This window comes from Scardinius erythrophthalmus, assembly GCF_964197995.2.
Source record: "Scardinius erythrophthalmus genome assembly, chromosome: 16".
NCBI lineage: Eukaryota > Metazoa > Chordata > Actinopteri > Cypriniformes > Leuciscidae > Scardinius > Scardinius erythrophthalmus.
The window spans coordinates 24123037-24145218 of NC_138236.1; the positions used below are offsets into that span (position 1 = coordinate 24123037).

The following is a 22182-nucleotide window of genomic DNA, read 5'->3' on the forward strand; positions in this document are numbered from 1 at the left end:
TTACGTTTTCAAAATTAACGTGATATTTTCGGGGGGAAGTCACAGAAGTCAACTAGAGCAGTGCAGCACACTGAAAGTTTAGAGAGACACACAAGCTCACAACGGGGCTTACTTGACAATAAGTTCATATATCAATATTCTAACGAATAAAAATAACCTTAAATAATGTATCTATCCGTCTCTTATGTGTACAGCTTTCAGAGTGGACACGCAAGCGGTTGCCGTGGTAATGAATATTTCCAAAATTCCCCAGCTTAACTTCCCATGGAAATTTACCGCAAACTTTCCGGAAATTTACCGGAAATTTTCCGCCCCTTTGCAACCCTAGTCACAACTGTGACACACAAAGCCACATTGCAAGAGATAAGTGAATTGTGAGATATAAAAACTGACATTGAGCGATTCAAATAACATTTGTGAGATATAAAGTCATATTTATGAGAAATAGTCTAATAAAATTTAGTCAAGTCACATTGTGAGAGAAAAAGTTGCAATTATGAGAAATAGTCACTTGTGAGATATAAAAGTAACATTGTGTGATACCATGTCAAAAATACAAGAAATAAAGTGGTGGAAACAGGCTTCCATACTAATGCCATGGATTTAAAACTGCAAGCTAAAAAGATTCTAGGGGATAAATAGTCTTTAAACCATGATTAATTTTAAAAGAAGCATCTACTCTTGGACTTGGCTCAACCCAAGACAATTAACTCTGAATCTTGCCAGCTTTCTTAAAACCGGAGGCTGACATCATCTGTGCCCTTGCCAACCAGTCAGGTATTTTGAGGGCTCGCTGAATAAAGGCCTGTCACAGAACGACTGTGGTATGTGCTCAAGACAAAGGAACACGTGCTGTGAGATTTTAAGGTCTTTCTGATAGCTTTAGACGGAATGTTTTATGGAATGCACATGACTAGATAGTGCTTATAGTTGTCTCCAATTTAACAAAATGTGAAATAACCTATTAAAAGACAATACTAAAAAATGTAAGGGGTCGTGAATAACTCCATCCAAAAACTCTCTCAAGGTAAATAAAGGGACACCAGGGGAAATTATTGCATATGAAATATGGACTACTCCTAATACAATACACTTAAACTGTATAAGACAACAAAAAAGAAAACAGGATCATCATCAGACACTCCAGTATTAGAAGTGATTCGGAGATTCAGACTAACAAAGTGATCGTCAGTATACAACTAACATTTATTTGATTTCTGATATTAAACTCATATATGAAAACACACAAATGCTTTAAGTGTGAGTAGCTAGTTTGCTTGTTTTTGAAAATTCAGAAATCAGAACACAGGGTAAATATTTAAAGGAACACTTAGCCAAAAATAAAAAATCTGTAATTATTTATTCACCCTCATGTCGTTCCATACCAGTATGCTGTTATTTTTCCCATGGAAAATAAAGCAAGAAACTTAATGCAGCCCTTAAGCTCCAAAATTACATCAAAACACCACAGACTGAAATTTAAGCCATTGTTAACTGACAAGTCTATTTAATTATATTCCTAAGTGTCAAGCCTAAATGTGGGGTATGGGATCAAATTTGGGCCAAACATATTTGGTTCAATGACAAAATAGAGTTTCTAGGATAAAGAAAACACAAAATACTATTTAAAAAAATTTGAATTTAAAACACATATGCCAAATTTTAGAAATGTACTCTTTGTATTCATGTTGGTTGCATATGTCTTTTTTAAAACTGAAGAAAATAACTATTTTTTGTTCCACAGAGGAAAGTCATACAGATTTATATATAATGACAAAAAATGTTTTTCTTTTTTCGTTGTTGCTTACCCTCCATCCTCCTGAAAGCCTTCAAGTTCATCTCTCTGCTCGGCCAAGGTGGATTCCAGGTCCAGATAACTGCCATTATGAGATAACTGTAAAGCACAGTCATCGAGCTGAGAGAGAAACAAAATGAAAAATACAGTTTAAAAGAAATATTCATATGCAACAAGTATCACAGTTCATAAAATATATAACTATGAGGAAACAACATTACACCCAAGTGCAATCATAAATACATATTTAAGTAAACAATCAGTAATACTGATGCATTTGATATGCATGACATCAGGCTGGTATAATGCTAAGCCTTGACATGTCAGCTATGTGCATCACAGGAATGCACCATAATTTGTTTATTATTATTCATAACATCACACAGATTCATAAACTGTGACTAACCACATTCAAGCAGTCATGATTCATATTTCAACTCAATATCAACTCTTTGACACGGATGCTGTTAAACACTAGGTGCCATTAAAGCTTAAAGTCATTATGCTGTCATGTTTCTAATCTATTTTTATTAATGGGCACATTTTGTCAGAACATTATTTCAAAACGTGTCATTTATTTTAACATCTAAACTGAGGAATCCAAAGAACTTGTCATAACTATCGCACACGGCATTCAGGCCAGCTGATTTATAGAAGTGCTGTGAGAAGCCCATCCACACCATTTGGAGATATGCAGCAGTGTTCAGAGATCTGCTCCGTTGGAGGCCTGTCTGTTTGTTGACACTCAATTACAGCCCAGCGATGGGATTTGAAACCTCCCAGGGGGCTGTTGCTGGGCAGCAGCGTGAACTGTCAATCAACGTGTGAGCCCGGGTCACCCGCGACTCTAAACATGCTAATTACACGCACTGTTCCCAGTTGACTCCCCCCAGCCCCAGATCAGGCCTTTAAGCCCCAGTCTGGCTTCCTGAGCCACTTCCAGCCCCAGGGACAGGTAAGAAAATCCTTCATGCATTGGCACCAAGTGGAGTTTACTTTTGCCAGCACGTCTATAATACCAAAAGGGTCTTTGTTGAAAGTCTCTGTCCCCACATGTAAGATCTTTGGAATCCTACCAGTTTTAATTCGCTATATGAAAACACATTCTTTCGACTGTGGACAACTGATTTAGCTAAAATTACCATAAATGTGCAAGAGTCTAAATGTGGGGTATTGGATACAATTTGGGCCAATGACAAAATAGAGCATCTACGATAAAGAAAAAACAAAGTTAAATTAAAAACAAATAGCCAAGTTCTAAGAATATACTCTTTGTATTCACATTGGTTTTATTTATATGGTTTAGAAAAACGTATAACACTTTCATATGGTTTTGAAAAACTTTTATACCATTTTTAAGAAAGTTTACATTTAATGTCTCATGCGTTGTGTAAACATTGGAAAAAATCATTAAATGTAAAAAAGGGTTTTTAAAGATTTTTATTTTATTTTATTAGGTAACACTTTAGTTTAGTTGTATTACCTAGTTGCTTATTAGCATGCATATTAATAGGATTTTGGCTGTTTATTTGTACTTATAAAGCACATATTAGTTCCTTATTCTGAATGATCATATTCTACATCCCTTAATCCTACCCAATAGCTAAACTTAACAACTACCTTACTAACTATTAATAAGGAGATTATTGAGGCAAAAGTCATAGTTAATAGTTAGTTAATAGTTAAAAGTGTGAACATGCATTAATATCATTACTTATTGGAGTCGCACCACATGACATTGCCTTATCATTTAAAAGTCAAAAGATCCGACTATTTTGGAGACTTACTGACCTTGACTTGAAGTCATGAGGGTCATTTCCTGTTTTTTCTGCATGTTGGTTGCACCACATGACTTTGCAGACAACAGATTTTTTTTTTTTTTTTTTTTTAAATAAAAGGTTTTCTTTTCAAGAATTTCTTCTTCAGTATGCAACCAATAGAGTTCATACTGAAGAGTTCTCATCTCATCAGCAATTTCGATTTTGTCTGTCAGGCATCGCAATGGACGATAGCATCGTCTATCGGCCCAACCCTAGCGGGGAACAAGCTTCCATAGAGTTCACTGACATTTTTACCTTCCAAAAAAAAATCACAATGTATTTTAATGTATTCAAGTTCATTATAGAGGAGGTGTATTCAAATGACTGTGCATGAATTGTATTTTAAATGTATTTTTGAATAAATTAATAAATCTGCACAAATAAAAATTTTGCATCATATCATTGACCCATTTATATTATACCTGCAACCCTGAACAGAGCACTTTGCCCAAACCTGACTTAACTATAACCTCTGAAACGATGAATCCAGCCCAGAGTTTTGGTCTGTGTTTTCCATAAAGACACTGTCTCTGTTTCTCTGTTTCCGACAGACTTTCAAGCAGATTGCAATTGGCCCGGTAACAGGATTACCGCTCTTCCCCACCTCCAAACACCTTTGACTGCATGTGTGCTGCGAATTATACACCAGTCAACACCATTAGGTGTGGCAGCTAGAAACCTTAAGCCTCTTTTACACAGAGATTTCAGAAAAGTTGTTCCGGTAACTGTTCTAGTATATTAGGATTTGTTCATTCACACTGTCAGAGCTTTCTTGAATTCTGTGCTTGCGAATTTGACCATATTTAAATAGCTAACTATCGAAGGAGGAGAAAGTCTGTATACAAAAGGGGGGAAGCGAAGATGACAATGGTTGCGAACTGATTTGTTGAAAAATCGATATCGATATACGATATACACAATATTCAAAACATCCTACTTGTGAATCAAATATTATAACCATAAAAAATCAAATTTAAATCAGATTTAAAAATTAAAAATCTAAGTAATATATATATATATATATATATATATATATATATATATATATATATATATATAATAAAAAAAAGAAAAATATATATTTTTTTACATGAATACAAAGTTTTTACATGATGTCTGGCAAATTTTTTCCAATTGCATTTTTAAAAAGATTTGAACCAATGTTGAACATTACGCTTTCCTTCCCATGTGACTATTAGGGATGAGTCCATATTTTTAAACTGACTGTTTATTGCGTTGTCTAAATGGCTTGTCCACTAATTGTCTTAAGAAAGCTCTGTATAATAAGGCTATAGTTTCAGGTTAAACTGAACCTGATCGGACGTGTTTCTTAGAGGCGTTTACATAAGACGTGTTCTTGGCGAAGTAAAACAAAATGGACCATAGTGTTCAAGGTGTGTTTTTAACCTGACAACACTCATGGCGGGAAGCTCAAAAAACACCAGACGATGTGATGCAATCACCAAAATGGTCTTAATCTTAATGCGTATGGCTTTAGAGACAGTGCTTTTTTTTGAGAAATTTAAGGGCACTAGTTTTCCAAAAATGCTTTATCATGCAAACTGTCTAATGGCTAATTCACACCAATTACAACATGCTGCTAAAAGTATCAAAACTATAAATATACATATGGGAAAATAGACATGATTGCTCACTGTCTAGTCAATTTATGGATGCAAATTTGTCAGTAAAATTAATAAAACCAGGGACAAAATTTGTCCTGTTTTAGGTTGTCCCATCTTGACAACAGCCCCGGTTGGACCATCATGACCAATCTGTGAACATGGGATACACTGTAAAAGACTATTTTCCTAAGTTGTAAACAAAACATTACCTTATGTGTCCTAACCTTGACTGGTTTTCAGATTATCCATTAACAGGCTCTGTCATTCAATTCCCTGCCACAAATTACAGTAATTTAATTAAAAGTGGAGAAAAGAGTGAACGGAACAGAGACAGAGGATGCTACTGTAACTGGTAAAGGCATTAAGGGTTGAAAAGCTTTGATCCCATGGCCACTCTATTCATTTCAGAGAGCTGGTGGTGCCCAAATATCATGTCATGTTGGAGAAAAGACACACAACATGTGGTCAACCATGGCAACGATAACTACACAAGGGTCTACATTTCCTATAAACCCATGAAAGGAAGCCCAAATTTTCTTCTGACAACAAGCTCAGTGAGGCATGATATAGGACAGGGGACTAGAAGGAAAAGGATGAGGGCTGTTACAAATAGAGAGCGTTTAATTTAACATGTCCTTAAGATAGAAAGAGTGTTACACAAGATTACAGCCCAGATCTGAAGCTCGCAGGAAATCCAGACACGCAATCCAAAGTCAGACTATATTTAGGGCACATAGACCTGGTAGAGGCATGTCTGGTAGAGGTATAGGTGGGGAGTGATAAGATGTGAAAGTAATCATGACAAAAAAAAGAAAAGAAAAACATGGACGTTCCACTCATTCCCGTTCCATTTACCAGTTTTAAAGCCATTTACAGCAGGGCAAGAGGGCATAAAGTAGAAAATGACAAAACTGTCCTGATATTATACAATGAAAAAACAAGCCTCAAAAAGTACCAAATTCTTTTTCTTGATGGTTACACCACATGACAAATTATTGAATAAAAATTGTTGATGAAGAACTTTTCTAAGAACTGTATGAAAAACCACGGTAAGTTTGTCAAGGCAAGTTGGGAAGAAAAAAAAACAGAAGAGTAGTTAACACAGAAGAGATATCACAGGTTTATCACTTATCCTAAACGGTTAGTTCATCCAAAAAAAAAAAAATATATATATATATATATATATGTATATATATATATATAGTCATCATTTCCTCACCCTCAAGTTATTCCAAACCTGAATTAATTTCTTTCTTCTGCTGAACACAAAAGAAGATATTTTGAGGAATGTTGGTAACCAAACAGTTAATGGGCCCCATTGACTTCCATAATATGGAAAAGAAAAAGAAAAACTATGGAAGTCAATGGGGCCCATCAACTGTTTGGTTACCAACATTCTTCAAAATATCTTCTAGATGTTCTTTTACAGAAGAGGCCAGGAATTCCAGGAACGTAATGAGATGCACCAAAAATGCAAATTCGGTCATCTTTTACTCATCCTTAAGTCGTTCCAAACCTATGATTTTTTCGATATTTTACTCAGTCTCTGAGTTTTTTGTCCAAACAATATAAAGTCAATGGGGTTCAATGTTGTTTGGATCTCAACATTCTTCAAAATGTTGTCTTTTGGTTTGGAACAACAAGAGGGTGAGTAAATTAATTTTCATTTCTGAGAAAACAATCTCATTTTATTCTTCCTAAAGTAACAAGAACTGATCCTGAATCATCTCATAACTTCAGACTCCGTTAGCTTAAAATAACTCCGATTTAGATCCAAGACTAAACTCTTTATTTTTAAACATTGCAAACATTAAAGTGCCTGATACCGCTGGATATAAATCAGGCAAACATTATATATAGCCCATTATGTTGTTATAAGACCCTTAGGTTAGACCCTTAAACTAAAGTGTTGCACTTCGTTCTCAAGCCAGAACTCCCTTGTCTTGGCTTGAGAGTTGTAATGTATTTACATCTTCAAGAGGCAGAAAGTAGATTGCTTCCTAAGAACTTGGCAGGGTAATTGAGCGGGCGGAAAAAAAACATTTTTGGTTCATTTTTTCCTCCTTTTCGTGGTCTCCAGATGTGCTCCATCTTTCTCAGTTTGACCCAGATATTTCATTGCAAGAGACCCATTGCAGGTACTTCAGATTAGTCACCCGGCCGGGAGCGAGTCAGGGACACTGATAACCATCAGACGGATGCGGCCTCCAGCGTGCTCGAGTTCCATGCTTTTTCATGTCAGCTGTACCGTGGATCAATCAGACTAAAGCTAACAGCATTCCTCTCTGCCGCTGAGCTGACTGCCAGGTTCTTTGCATTACTGTCAACAGACAGTAAGAAGGTGAGGGCCAGCCTTAACCGTAATGTGCTGGTGTTTCTTGGGAAACAGTCACCCTTCAATGGTCTTCGTCATCATGTCAGTTCTATAATCTCACTCTCTCTGTGCCCTTCGCCAAGTGTTTCATAAGACTCACAGTGATGGTGTGAGATTCGCCAGCCTTTCTTCAAAATGACATCAGCCCCTTAATAGGGCGGTGACTATCTGTAAACTCATTTTCACTCATTTACAACTCTTGTGACTGGAACACACAGTCTAATGACAAGACAATAAGAAATAATGTACCGATTCAAGTAAAACACAAGTAAAAAAAATAGATGGAAGTTATTAATATTTAGTTTTTAGTGTGTTTTTTTTATAACCGAAATTCACAGTTAAAGCTAAAATCCTAGCCACAGATCTCAAAACAAAAGTATTGTGTGAGTGGCCGAAAAAAAAAAGTATAACTTTTATTAATTTGATTTTATATTTATAAACGTATATTTCTATTGTTAAATGGATATTATTTGCATTCACATTTCAGTTGGATCTCATCATTTCTATAAAAAAATATTTTTGCATAGCTTTTTTTATTTTTAATGCATGTGATGTGTACTTTATCTAAAGTGGATAAAGTAGGGTAACACTTTATAATAACTGCACACTATTAATCATTAGTTAAGCATCAGTAAACGGTTAATTCATCATTTAGAAAGCATTAATAGACATAAATAAGCAGTTTATAAATACAGCTATAAATGATTTATTCATGATTTATAAGCATATCTATAATGTTAGTATAATAGTGTTTAATAATTGTATTTTCAAACTTTATTGATGATTATTTATTATTTCTAAATGAAGTATTGCATTATTTACAAACCAGTTATTTGGGAGTTGTCAGTGGTTCAAAAGATCACGAAAGTGTAAGTAAATGATTATTATACCATGGTCTGGGTGAATACTCGATTCTGATTGGCTGCAGGGTGTCCGTTAAAAAGTGATAGAGGACACCTAGTAAATAAACCGTCAGGCATAACCAGGGAAACCAAGTTATTGTTTGTAAAAACTTTAGATTTCGATTGTAAAACTAATTAAAATATAAACTAATGTTTTAAAAATTTGTTATTTGGCAAGTGACCATGGTATAAGCGGGTTAATGCCCTTCGAGGTGTCCATTGTCAGGTATTAATGGACCTCCGCTGCGCGTCGGACGGTTCACGCCTCGCCGTCGTCCATTAATACCTGACAATGGACACCTCGTCGGGCATTAACCCTTACATAAACTATTTAAATCTACATTCATACATCTTATTATTCAGACATAGTAATAGTTACTTAGTGTGTTTATAAATGCTTTATTAACATGTATTTCTACTATAATTCATGGTTAATTCAGGTGGTTATAAAGCATTTAGTAGTGGTCAGTTAACTATTTTTGTGAGCTCATCTAAAGTGAGGACTATTTATGCCTTGTAAAGCATTTAAAAAGGAGATTTAAAGGCTTGGACAACACATGTATGAATGTACATTTAAATAGTTTATTAATCATTAACTTTCTAAGTGATCTTATGAACCACTGACAACTCCTAAATAACTGTTTTGTAAAAAAAAAGCAATAATTAATTTAGAAATGATAAATTGATCATTAATAAAGTATGAAAATACAATTATTAAACACATTATAGATATGCTTTTAAATCAAGAATAAAGCATTTACAGCTGTATTTATAAACTGCTTATTAATGTCTATTAATGCTTTATAAATGATTAATTAACTGTTTATTAATGCTTAGCTAATGATTAATAGCGTGCAGTTATTATAAAGTGTTACCCATAAAGGAAAAATAAATAAAAAGATAACGCTTCCCCATTTGAGCAAGCGACGGTTCCGTCATGTGATTCACACTTGGAATGTATTCAGGAAAACTGGGTCATTTTTTGACATTAAGGTGACTGTCAAAAATGGCCCAATTTAACTGAACTCACCCTGATAATACATGGAATTATATGTGAATATACAAAATATACAGGTATGGTTAAATAAACAAGCTCCAGATTAAACAGTAGTGCAAAGGATTAAAGCAGGAGCAAAGGTTGCAGTTCTGGGAGAGCAGCTAATCTGAGCGCAGAGCTCCTGGATTAACAACAGTATAACTGACGGTTCCCCACCCAGCCACTGACCCTGTGACCCTGTGGTCATGAGGACGGAAAGCCGGGCCTGGCCTTCCTCTTCCAACCACAGAATACAGCACTGGCAAGCGAGCACAGATCTGGGGATGTCCTAAAAATAAGAGTTCACTGGGAACTAGCATCGCTTTCCAAATCCACACACAGAATTTCATCCTCAATTTCATCTCCGAGCTCAGTTTTAGCCAGTGTAGGAAGGGAATCAACTTTTCTCATTCAGACTTTTTCAGTCGCTGCAGTCACCCTGACTGAACTCCTCAGGTCATGGCGAATAAAATATAAAACAACATCCTCCTAACTGCAATGTAGCATATTAACCAAGCTGCTTTTATTAAATCTGTGAACTGTGAAACCGACAGCGGTCTGCGTGTTCCAGAAAGTCTGCTTCTACATCAAAGGCATAATTAAATGAAATAACAATGCGCAGCGGCTAAATGAATCACTCGTTGACATGCTTCGGCCACTTGATGTGTGTTAGCAATAAGTATTTTTGTGTTTGTTTCCATTTTAAAATTATAACAGTGTCTGTGGCTGCCTTCTAAATACGCAGCGGCAAATTAGCAAACATGTTAAGAAGGGTTTGTCACACGTATGTGGACCACAACAGCAATCGTTCGTGTTTCAGAGGCATGCGAAGCCAACGAGAAACGTGGAGCTTTTTTTTTTGCAGACTCTGCCGAAATAATACAGAGGAAAAGTCGCTGGCCTGCAAAAACCTCAACTCTGCATAACAATGTGTAAGGCTAATCCAGAGTTCAGCCGCAGATGTGAAGGGCTAGCCTATATTTTACAGCATTTAGCATAACTTCTCATTACCAGACTCTGTAATTTCGGCAAAATTCATGCGCAGACAGAAAAGGCTTCCCGAAAATAAGGAACTCAGTGAAGACCCGCGCGGATCCACCAAGCATAGTGAGAGATGTGCGTGTGCAAGTGTATGTCTGTGCGTGTGTATGTGAGAGAGATAAAACAGAAAGTGAGAAATGTCTATTTACTATTTAAATAATCTGCCAATTAAAAGTACCTGATCTTAAAAGCAAAGAGAATTTTCGTATTTCAGAGTAAAATAGGATATTCAATGAGAAAAAAAATGACTGGTGAGACTTTTTTTTATCAGTCAAGAATTGATTTGATCATGAAAAGTGGGCTTTAAACACCAAAATAATGCCTTAGTAGCTATATTAAGCTGTTGGTTAACATTATCCAATAGCCCGCCCAGCCTAAGTGACATCAGCAAAAAGTCAAAGTCGTTTCAGATTCAAAGCAAGTTCCTTTTGGAATAATGTGCAGTGATAAATTGTTCGCAATAAGTGCAAGAATGTGCTCTATATTACTTTATCAGTTGGAGTACAAATGGAGTAAGTCCTAAAAGGACTAATCAATCTGGAAACAAGATAACTAAACATCTGAAAATACATTCTATCCATTAAGCTCAGAAGGAATCACAAACCAAACTATTCAAAATCAACAACAATGTCACACCATATGGTACATGTTTATCACTTCATCCTGGATAAACAATTTATAATGCTGCTAAAAACATGTCTGTATATCTTACATATAAATATTAGAATTAGTCTACATTTTATTCAAGTATGAAGACAAATATATTGCCAGGCATTTTATAACCAAGTTCTAAATTCTTCATGGAATTGTTTGATAACTAAAACACTCAACCAATGCACATTTTGATTAACAACATACGTTACGACAGCCTTGTATGACAACCTGGACACGTAACAAAACATGTCACTCTGTTACTCTTTGCTGTAAATGAAAATAACAATCAAGACAAAGATGGACTGTGTTCAACTGAACGAATCCAACTGGCTCATTTGCGGGCTGATGTTAAATAGCAGGCCAGCACATCACATCTCCTTTCCTCCCCCTCTCTCTCCCTCTCTCTCTCTCTCTCTCTCTCTCTCTCTCTCTCTCTCTCTCTCTCTGTCTCACTGGCTCTACTTCACTGATGCTTTATTTGATCTCTGTGGTTCCTTATACTGACTGCTTAATTGTAGTGAATCTGGGAAGACAAACTGTTTCTTCAATAAGAGTTTAAATCATATCTCATGTTGCTAAGCCGGCAACACTTTTAAACTGAAAATTGTGTGGAGGGTAGGGATGTGGAGGTTCCCTATTAGCATTGGGTTTAAATCCAAAATATTGCCAAATAGGCACTTTTACATTTCGCTTTGAAACCAAATATTCCGCCATCGTCTTGTCAGTCAGCTGGCCTCACTTTTGTCACGTGATAAATTACTAAATGCTGCGGTGAGCAAGTGATGTAATCGGTGTGCGGCTGAACACAGTGTAAAACCGGTAACACAGACTATCGCAGCAAACCTAAGTGGAGGGAAGTTGAAATATTTGCTGGCCTGGGACCTTCTGATGCACCAGAGAAATCCCTTTAGGATTCATCCCTTGCTGGATAGAAGCAACTTAGAAATAATAAGGAAACACACAGATATACATGTATATGAATCATAACTGCATTGATCTTACTTTGGAAAAACTTTGTGAGCAAATTTGGACCAGAATTTGCATTTTGATTACAATACTGCTGCTGTCTTAGATTCTTGTTATATTAGTGCATTGTGGACCACTGGCATCCCCAACAGCCATGTCATAGCCTACATATATGAAATATATGGCAAACACCTGAAACCACTGACAAATGGTGCTCACTTTTACATTCAAAGTTCCAATGGATGCCGTTTACTGGAAAAAGAATCCTTCAGATCTGGTGCCTTCAGAAGTGAACCGGATCTTACACGATTGGGCATGTTTTGTTTCAAAATACAGGTATGAACTTCAATTATGATTATGCATGTTTAGATCTGTGCTTCTGACACAAATTATGAAAATATGATTGCTAAATCTTTATCGACATGAACACATCATGTTCAAACTGATAATTACATTATTTATTTATTTGGAGAGCGAGACCTAATAATGGACATTGTAAAATACAATATGGTCAGTGTCTGAATTGCACACATATGTGGTCAAGACAAGAAGTCATGGTCACATGAGGGCAAAATCCAGTAGTTAAGAGTGTAGCGATATATAATAATAATAATAATAATAATAATACATTACATTTATATAGTGGTTTTCTCTGCGCTCAAAGCGCTTTACATACTGTAGAAGGGGGAATCTCCTCAACCACCACCAATGTGGTGAAGCACAATATCAAGCACAGGTCAATTTCAAAATCAAGGAACTTTCTGTTAGGTCTCCACATGACCAACTGGAACCTGTTGCAAATTCTGCCTGGAGAAATCTTTCCCTCACACGCAAAGTTAAGGATTGTGTGTATTCCTATTGAAATTACTTGATTTTGCCCGTGAAAATGTGCCGAACAATGGTATTTCGGTAAATGTGGAAGAACCTTTCTCTCTGGGACATTAGGAAAACACCGGGGGGGTTTCACAGTGATGCCTTAAAAGAACCATTTTGGGTTCCCCAGAAGCATTCAGTAAACAGTTCTTAAAATAACCAACCATCTTTTCTTAGTGTGAAGAACATATCAATAATCTAAAGGACCGTTTTATTACTAAGAACTTTCTGTGCAATGGAAAGGTTCCATGGATGTTAAAGATTCTTCATGGAACCATAAAGTATAATAAATAACTTTTATTTTTAAGAGTGTATTTGGATTTTAACATACTATAACAAGATATTCTGTTGAGTATTCATCCCTTAATAGTGCTTAGAATAATCAAATAATATAATTCTTCATGAATTTTGTCCCATTTTTGGACTACAGTGTTAAAGACATGTTTCACAGGAAATATGTCTAAGAAGACATTAGGTAACTAGGGTCATCAGAAAGTATGAAGCAGAACAAAATTCTAATTGTAAAACAAACGTCAAATAGCTAATGAGCATCTGGACTTGTTTATCCATCTGTTGAAAATGTTTCACCATTTAACCAAGTGGCTTAAGGGACCGTCTTAATGATGGGGATTGAGTGCGAGTCGCAGAAATACTTCCAGGCATGTTTGTTTTGGAAAGGTTAGTACTTCAAAATCACAGAAATGGTCCACTCATAATGAAGCAGCTGAGATGCTCTAAAAGTTCCACTGATGCCACATTAACTTGTATCTGGTGAACGTTCGCAAGCCAACAAATGGCAACACAGAGTTGACATTCACCTTTTAGGAGACTACAGTCTAACTCGGAGTACACAAGAGAACAGTAATGTTCCTATACAAACAACAATAGGACAAGCTACACCGAACAGGAAGGTTCGGCCCCTCGGAGGACCCTTTTTATCTGAACGGTCATCACTGACAGTGCCAATGACAGCTGAAGATTCCAGAGTATATGGACATGGCATGATCAAGCATTCAGTCCACCCAAGTATGGCCCTCAGCTGCTGTGCATTCCTCTAAGACCACAATAACAGCACTCCTAAAACCTGCTTAAGGGATAACACTGTTTATGTGGTGGAAATGAACCAAGTTTAAGACAACAATTATATCTTATACGGTTGGAGAAGAACCTTGATTGTTTTGGGTCATGCGTGTAATGAAGGAGAGCTGGGTAATTTAGAGGTGAGGTTTATTACAGGCTGTGAGAAGAGAAGGAATGTGAATGTCCACGATATCAACACCAGCTACCTGTCGTTCCTATAATGACACTAGCAAACTGATTACTCATATTGCAAATAAACAATGCAGCCAGCTATAATAGTTTTGTTATGGAATGTATCTACAGCATAACTAACTATTCCAGCCTGAAAAGATGCGTTTAGAAGCATTGATAATAACAAACAACCCCCTGGGTGCACAGGACACCACCTTGGTGCAGTGCGGACCAAGACGCACTGAAGTATCCTGACATCATATCACTTCTCCCAAACAGTGCCTTGGCACAGCACAAATAATATGGCAAGTCATTTTAACATTAAATCTTTTACTCTAACTAGTATCTATTTTATATTACTACTACATATTTTTAATTACACTGAAAAAAAATGGAAACATAAATTAACTAAATTAATATTTATTCAAGTCAAAATTTGATATTATTTAGCATCAACGAATCAACAAAAATACATCAATTTATACCAACAAAAAATAGCTCTTTAAAGTAACAATTGCAGGTTTAAAAATTTTACAGTGTACTAGTTAACCCAACAGTGACTAGTAGGCTATCTGATTAAATTAGTCATTAGAACATGTACCTTTAGTCACTATTACAGTAGTGACAAGTAACTGTCCTTTAGTTTTGATAACAATTTGCTATTTTAACCTGTGGTTTAAATATCACCTATTCAATTCAGACTTCAAATACCAGTTTACTAGTAACTATTCACAAAGTACTAGCATTGTATTACTGTTGCTAGTGTGCAGTCCAAGTAGCATACTTGTTGCATATACTTGACTAAATCTGTTTATTAGACACTTGTATCTACTTAAATTGCTACTAGCAACATTTCTTATCTAACTAGTTACAATTGTTGTTTACAAATCAATACACAGAATAGTCACTTAATAATTGCAATATAGCCTACCAGTTTACTACAATACTAATTGGTATATGTATTGTCTAATAAATAGATACTAATATATAGTTGCAAGTAACGAATGAATAAGTACTAGTAGGCTATCTAATGAACAATTAACTTAATAGTCACTATTAAAGTATTTTCTATTAATTAAAGAAAGAACTAGTAGTATGAATATAGAAGCTGCTAGTTCTAAGTTTTGGGGAATCAATGTTATAAAGGCTTGCCATATAACTGCATGATGCCCTGCAGAATTACTGCAATAACATTAGTGCACTGCATCAAAAATAGGTATAAACACCTCTAATAAAAAGTCAAGTAAATAGAATGAATAAAACGATGTTTGCTTTAGGGGTGTCATACCTTGTGTGGTGCTTTCAGAAGTCTGTGAACTCCAGCGATCTGATTGATGAGCGGAATATCCTCTCTGAATGTGAAATGTGGGGGTCTGGTCGGCTCCGGAAAATTTGTGCTATTAAATGGATCAGTATCATCTAAGAACTGCACCCTGCATGCAAACGTAGCCATGATACATCCATACACGTCGATTTGGGAAAAGTCGGTACAACAACAGAAAAGTATATAGGCTACCGACTAAAAATCCTTTAGATCAGTCGCAGTGTAAAAGTGTCAAGAATCCAGGTACACTCCGTCCTACTCCGATGTCCTGTTAGTGTTTAGTGGTTTCTATATTTCTACAGTAGTTTATAGCAAGAGAAGGGCTGGTAATATCCAAGGGCATGTCGGGCAGGCAAGGTGCTGAGGCAGACTGCTGCAGACGGGACGGGACGGGACATCTACAGCCTGTCTGATGTCTACAGCGATGCAGTACGTGAGCGGGACTGGCTGGGGGACTCCCTCCAGTCACAACAGTGAAGAGAAGAGTGAAAGAACCGGAGTTTTGGCGACACCTAGAGGTGGAGTTTATATCACAACACGGCGACTTCATGCAAAATTATCTTTAAAATCGTCCATTTATTGTTTATTCTCTTGTGAAAACGCAGTACTTAGCATACTTTTTAAAAAGATTACTTTTAACACAAATAATATACTTAAGTGTGAACAGAATGTCATTTTTTAAAACAATTATTTGCATGTTATTTACAATAAAATGAAACGTCACAACAGTGAAGAGAAGAGTGAAAGAGCCGGAGTTTTGGCGACACCTAGAGGTGGAGTTTATATCACAACACGGCGACTTCATGCAAAATTATCTTTAAAATTGTCCATTTATTGTTTATTCTCTTGTGAAAACGCAGTACTTAGCATACTATTTAAAAAGATTACTTATAACACAAATAATATACTTAAGTGTGAACAGAATGTCATTTTTTAAAACAATTATTTGCATGTTATTTACAATAAAATGAAACGTAGACTAATATTTCAAAATTATTTATATTGTCTTTTTGAAATATGGTTAAACTGTAGCCTACGGTCGAATGTACTGCCCAGCATTTGGTAAAGGATATATGAAATATATACCATATTAATTTTACACAATTTTTAAGTGAAAGTAAACCTACACTTAAGTAACCTACACTTAAAAACATAGTTTTCCCAAAAATGAAATTCTGTAATTTTACTTACCCTCAAGTTGTGTGAATCTGTATGAATTTCAAACAGTTGATGGGCACCATTGACTACCATAGTATTTTTTTCCCCCATGAAGTTAATGTGGCCCATCAGCTGTTTGGTTACCGACATTCTTCACTTTTGGGTGAACTATCCCTTGATAGTTGATTGATAGTGAAGTTGTATTTATTTCATTAATAGGCCTATAATAAAATAAAAAAGACATTTCAACTAGGCTACGTTGTTTGTGTGTGTGTATGTATATATATATATATATATATATATATATATATATATATATATATATATATATATATATATATATACACACATACTATCGTTCAAAAGTTTGGGGTCAGTAAGATTTTTAATGTTTTTAAAAGAAGTATCTTCTGCTCACCAAGGCTGCATTTATTTGATTAAAAATACAAACAAAAACAGTAATATTGTGAAATATTATTCCAATTTAAAATGACTGTTTTTTATATAAATATTTTAAACTGTAATTTATTCCTGTGATGCAAAGCTGAATTTTCAGCATCATTACACCAGTCTTCAGTGTCACATGATCCTTCAGAAATCATTTTAATATGATGATTTGATGCTCAAGAAACATTTATGATTATCAATGTTGAAAACAGTTATTTACATTTTTATTTCATGATGCTATGAATAGAAAGTTCAAAAGAACAGCATTTATCTGAAATCTAAAGCTTTTAAACACTACCGTTCAAAAGTTTGGGGTCAGTAAGAATTTTATTTTTATTTTTGGGGGATCAATACTTTTATTCATCAAGGTTGAGTTAAACTGATCAAAAGTTACAGTAAAGATATTTATAATGTTAGAAAATATTCTATTTTAAATAAATGCTGTTCTACTTTCTATTCATCAAAGAATTTTGAAAATAAATTGTACACAACTGTTTTCAACATTGATAATAATAATGAATGTTTCTTGAGCATCAAATCATCATATTAGAATGATTTCTGAAGGATCATGTGACTGAAGACTGGAGTAATGATGCTGAAAATTCAGCTTTGCATCAAATGAATAAATTTAAAATATATTTAAAAAAGCAGTCATTTTAAATTATCATAATATTTCACAATATTACTGTTTTTTTATTGTTTTTTATCAAATAAATGCAGCCTTGGTGAGCAGAAGATACTTCTTTTAAAAACACTAAAAAATCTTACTGACCCCAAACTTTTGAATGGTAGTGTATAGCCTATACTTTTAAATATAGCCTACTACTAGTGCACATTTCAGAAAAGAACCACATCTTTGCCAAGGATTTCTCAAGGAACTGCAGCATTAAAAAAAGAAGAAAAGAAAAACTAATTGTGGTGAATTGTGTTTTTAACTGAAATGTTGTCTTACAACATGTCACCCTAATTAGTCATAAGTATAAGCACTCATAGAAGCCTAAGCCTAAACTATGTTTGCTTAGTAAATGGCATCTGTTTCAGCGTCCGACAAGGAAGCAACGTTTTCAACACTTCATTCCTCTTGATAGATTGAATTGCTATCTGATTGTGTAAGCACATTCCATCACACATAGAGCTGTCTCTGGGTGGAAAAATTGATATAAATCCAATCTATTATTCTCATCCTATACGCAAATGTAACAGATTCCACCACTTCCATGACGATGCTAATATCACGCACCGAAATGTTCTGTCCAAAGCTCTTTTCTTCGTATAGGCCTACATGTTAATTATTCTTTGAGCATCCCGGTTGTTTGCTCCATTCTTGCTTCTTGCTCGTCAGGTGATGTGTGGCGGGGCTACTAAACTTCCGTATGCTGACGTTTTTGGGAGGAGTGACGTTTCACACATGTGGCCTGAACAACATTGACTGATTGACTACCTGCGGCTATGACCTGCGCTCGCCAGTTTCCAGTGGTTATTGTGATGCATTTATGCAACAACTAACGCTAGGTGTCAGTGTAAACCAAGAGAAAAATGGAACTTGAGACTCAGTGAAGCCTTTCACTCATGTACCGAATCTTCAGAACAAGTCTGCAAAACTACAAGCACATTATACGCTTTACACTCAGTTTGCTATTGTAAAACAAACTTTTTGCTAAACTCTAAACACAGTTCTCTACATTACACACATCATTTAAAACTAACAGTTCTTTTGTTTCATTTGGGAAACACTGTCATTTAAACGCCACATTCATTGACTGATGTGATGACCTACTACACCCCATGATCATGTGTGAAAACACAAAATTGACCACTTAGAAATCAAATTGTTTTGAAAAAGACAGAAATTATTTGTACCACCTTGAATTTCTGTTTATAGTTTAAATATATATGTATATATTTACATATTTGTATATATATATATGTGTGTGTGTGTGTGTGTGTGTGTGTGTGTGTGTGTGTGTGTGTGTGTGTGTGTGTGTGTTTATGTATGTATGTATGTATATATATATATATATATATATATATATATATATATATATATATGTATATATATATATATATATATATATATATATATATATGTGTGTGTGTGTGTATATATATATATATATATATGTGTGTGTGTATATATATATATATATATATTTATGTGTATATATATATATTTACATATACTGGATGTATGTGTGTGTGTGTGTGTGTGTGTGTGTGTGTGTGTGTGTGTGTGTGTGTGTGTGTATATATATATATATATATATATATATATATATATATATATATAGGCTATATACTGTATATTTATACATAAACATACATACTAATGCACACACACACACACACACACAGCGCTTTGTTAAAGTTGAAGTTCTGACTTGGCTTGTATGCATATTCAGTGTATACATATACTGTATATATAATGTTATTAAAAATACATCCTAGGATGCGCTGGGTATCAGCTCCTGATACTTGTACTGCTTCCATTCATTCGCCTCTTTGATGCGATCCTCCCAAGGACCGTGAGCTCTTGGGAGAGTACCTGCTTCGAAGAGGCTGATGTTAGCACAACGTCTGGCCTCAATGCAGTTGCCACGATGTGGACTGCATGGGAGCTTGAGCTGCCTCACAAGATCGACTTGAAGCTCCCAATCGGAAGCAGAGGTGAACAAACCAGCTGCCGGCTTGGGCTGTGAATGTAGCTGCTCACCGGCCTTGACAAAGATGATGTTTCGCCGGTGGCAGCTGTGCTTATTGTTGGCCATAGCTTTGATGATGGACTCTGCAATAGCCTTAAGCACCTGATAATGCCGGGCCCAGGGCTGTTTGGCAGCTGCTTAAGATATGTTCTAGAGAACCCCTCCCAATGCACAGAGGACCTGTTGATGAGTCATTCCTACCCCAGATGTGGAGATCTGCCAGGCTAGGAAGGACATCACAGACTGCTCGGACCAAGAACTTGATCTGCTGTGGATCCGCTTGTCCAAGAGATCTTCTTTTTCAGTGCACCCTCCCACCTCGTCCATGCTCCCTGCTGCCGCATGCCCACCATCCCGCAGGTCCTTTCCTCTTCAGCACCTGCCCGCACCTCCTCCAGGACTAGCTGGTGTTGGTCCCTACCCTGGGCCTTGTCATAGCGAGGTTTTGGGTTGGCTCCTAACCCTACCCGGCCCGTTGCCACAGTGCCAATCAAAGCCCTATGTCTCAGCCGGGACTCTGCTATCTCTAGGCCTTCCTGTGCTTTCCACTACCTACCTGTTCGCACTGTGATGCTTGCTGATGCCACCATCCCACATCCCACTGATGTCACTATCTTGGTGTCCCGATAGAGTAGTGCCTCTCTGGTGCAAGAGACCTTAAACTGTTCGTCAAGGCTGCTAAACGGGAGCTGAAGCTTGTTCCTCTTTCCATGGAGTGCTGCGCTGCTCAAGCTACGTGGCAATCCCAGCCACCTACGAAGGTAGCTACTGATCTTCTTCTCCATGGTTTCCACTGTTGTCAAGGTTACCTCATACACCAGAAGTGGCCAGAGGACTCGAGGTAAGATGCCATGTTGGTATATCCAGGCCTTAAATCGACCTGGTAGGCCAGACTTTTCGACTGTGGTGAGCCAAGATTCAAGCTCCCTGATGGTGGCTTGGATGGCTGTCGCGTCCGTGAGGCTACAGTCAAAGACCTTGCCAAGGCTCCTGACAGGCTTCTCAGTGATGGATGGAATTACAATACCATCCACCTGGAAGCAGAACCACTTTCCCACTCTTCAGAACCATGGACCTGGACTTGTTAGGCTTGAAACTCATCCTTGCCCAGGATATAAGTTTTTCCAGGCCCTGGAGTATCCACCGGTCTCCTGGCACTGATCTTGAGGTCATCACATAAAGGCTCTAAAAGGGGTCTTTCGAATGCCAGACTTGGACAGGGGGCCTCAGCACTCAACATCTGCTGCGTTAACCACCATATTCATGGCAAGGGCAAAGAGAATAACAAAGAGAAGCACCAAAGAGATTGTGCACACATTTATGATCCCCTTTTTAAGCAGGTGCCATTCTGCCTCCTACTGTCTTCGTGTATTGCTGCTAATGCACTTTAATTTCCCAACTGGGATCAATAAATTACTACTACTACTACTTCTACTTATGATGTTAAGTTCCCTGAAGTGACTCTAAGCCTGAAGTTCCTGTAGTAGTTCAGGATGAGGTTCTTTACCTTACTAGGTACTGTATGTGGTGGTGATCCAGGGTTATCTCAACGAGCTTGTGGGGAATGGAGCTGTATGCATTGGCTAGGTCAAGCCAAAGTACCACTAGGTCTCCCTTTCCTTCACAAGCCTCTCTGGTCAGCTGCGTGACAACCCCAGTGTGTTCTAGGCAACCCGGCAATCCTGGAATGCCACCTTTTTGCACAGAGGTGTCTATGTAACCATTCTTGAGGAGGAAGTCTGTCATACGTCGGGCTAGGACATTGAAGAAGATCTTCCCCTCCACACTGAGAAGCGAGATGGATCTCAACCACTCCAGTTTGGTTGAGTTTTCCTCCTTCGGTATCCAGACCCCATCTGCGTGCTTCCACTGGTCTGCTACTGTGCCCCTACGCCATACTAATCACAAGGATCTTGAGGAGCTCAGGGCAACGCTTATACACCTTGTAGGGTACACCACTGGGTCCTGGAGCGGAGCTGACTCTGGCTGCTGAAACCACCTCCTGTACTTCCCTCAATGTGTGCTCTCTGATGTTGAAGTCCACCATGGGAGACGGTACGTCCAAGGGGCCCTAACTCAGGGTGTTGTGCAGCTACTGGTCTACTTCCCAAGTCAAGTCAGACGTCCACTTCGCTTCTGCCCCAAAAGCTGTTTTGTGAACTCGAAGGGATTGGCCATAAACGCAACTCTCTTCCTTGCTCTCTCTCTCCACCGCCT

The 22182-nt window shown here is 36.9% G+C and overlaps 1 protein-coding gene across 2 annotated transcripts in view; it reads right to left on the bottom strand.

Annotated features, from left to right (window-relative positions):
- Positions 1 to 16100, bottom strand: part of fhod3b (formin homology 2 domain containing 3b) — a 185197-nt gene extending 169097 nt beyond the window's left edge. Inside the window, exons 1-2 of one of the 2 annotated variants that reach the window (XM_081389773.1) lie at positions 15626 to 16100; positions 1809 to 1915 (exon numbers count right to left, since the gene is read on the bottom strand). In XM_081389773.1, the coding sequence (XP_081245899.1) occupies positions 1809 to 1915; positions 15626 to 15790 (272 nt within the window). In that variant the 5' untranslated portion in view covers positions 15791 to 16100. The remainder of the gene's footprint in view (positions 1 to 1808; positions 1916 to 15625) is intronic. The other variant, XM_081389772.1, reaches the window with a different exon arrangement.
- Between the last annotated feature and the right edge of the window lie 6082 nt (positions 16101 to 22182).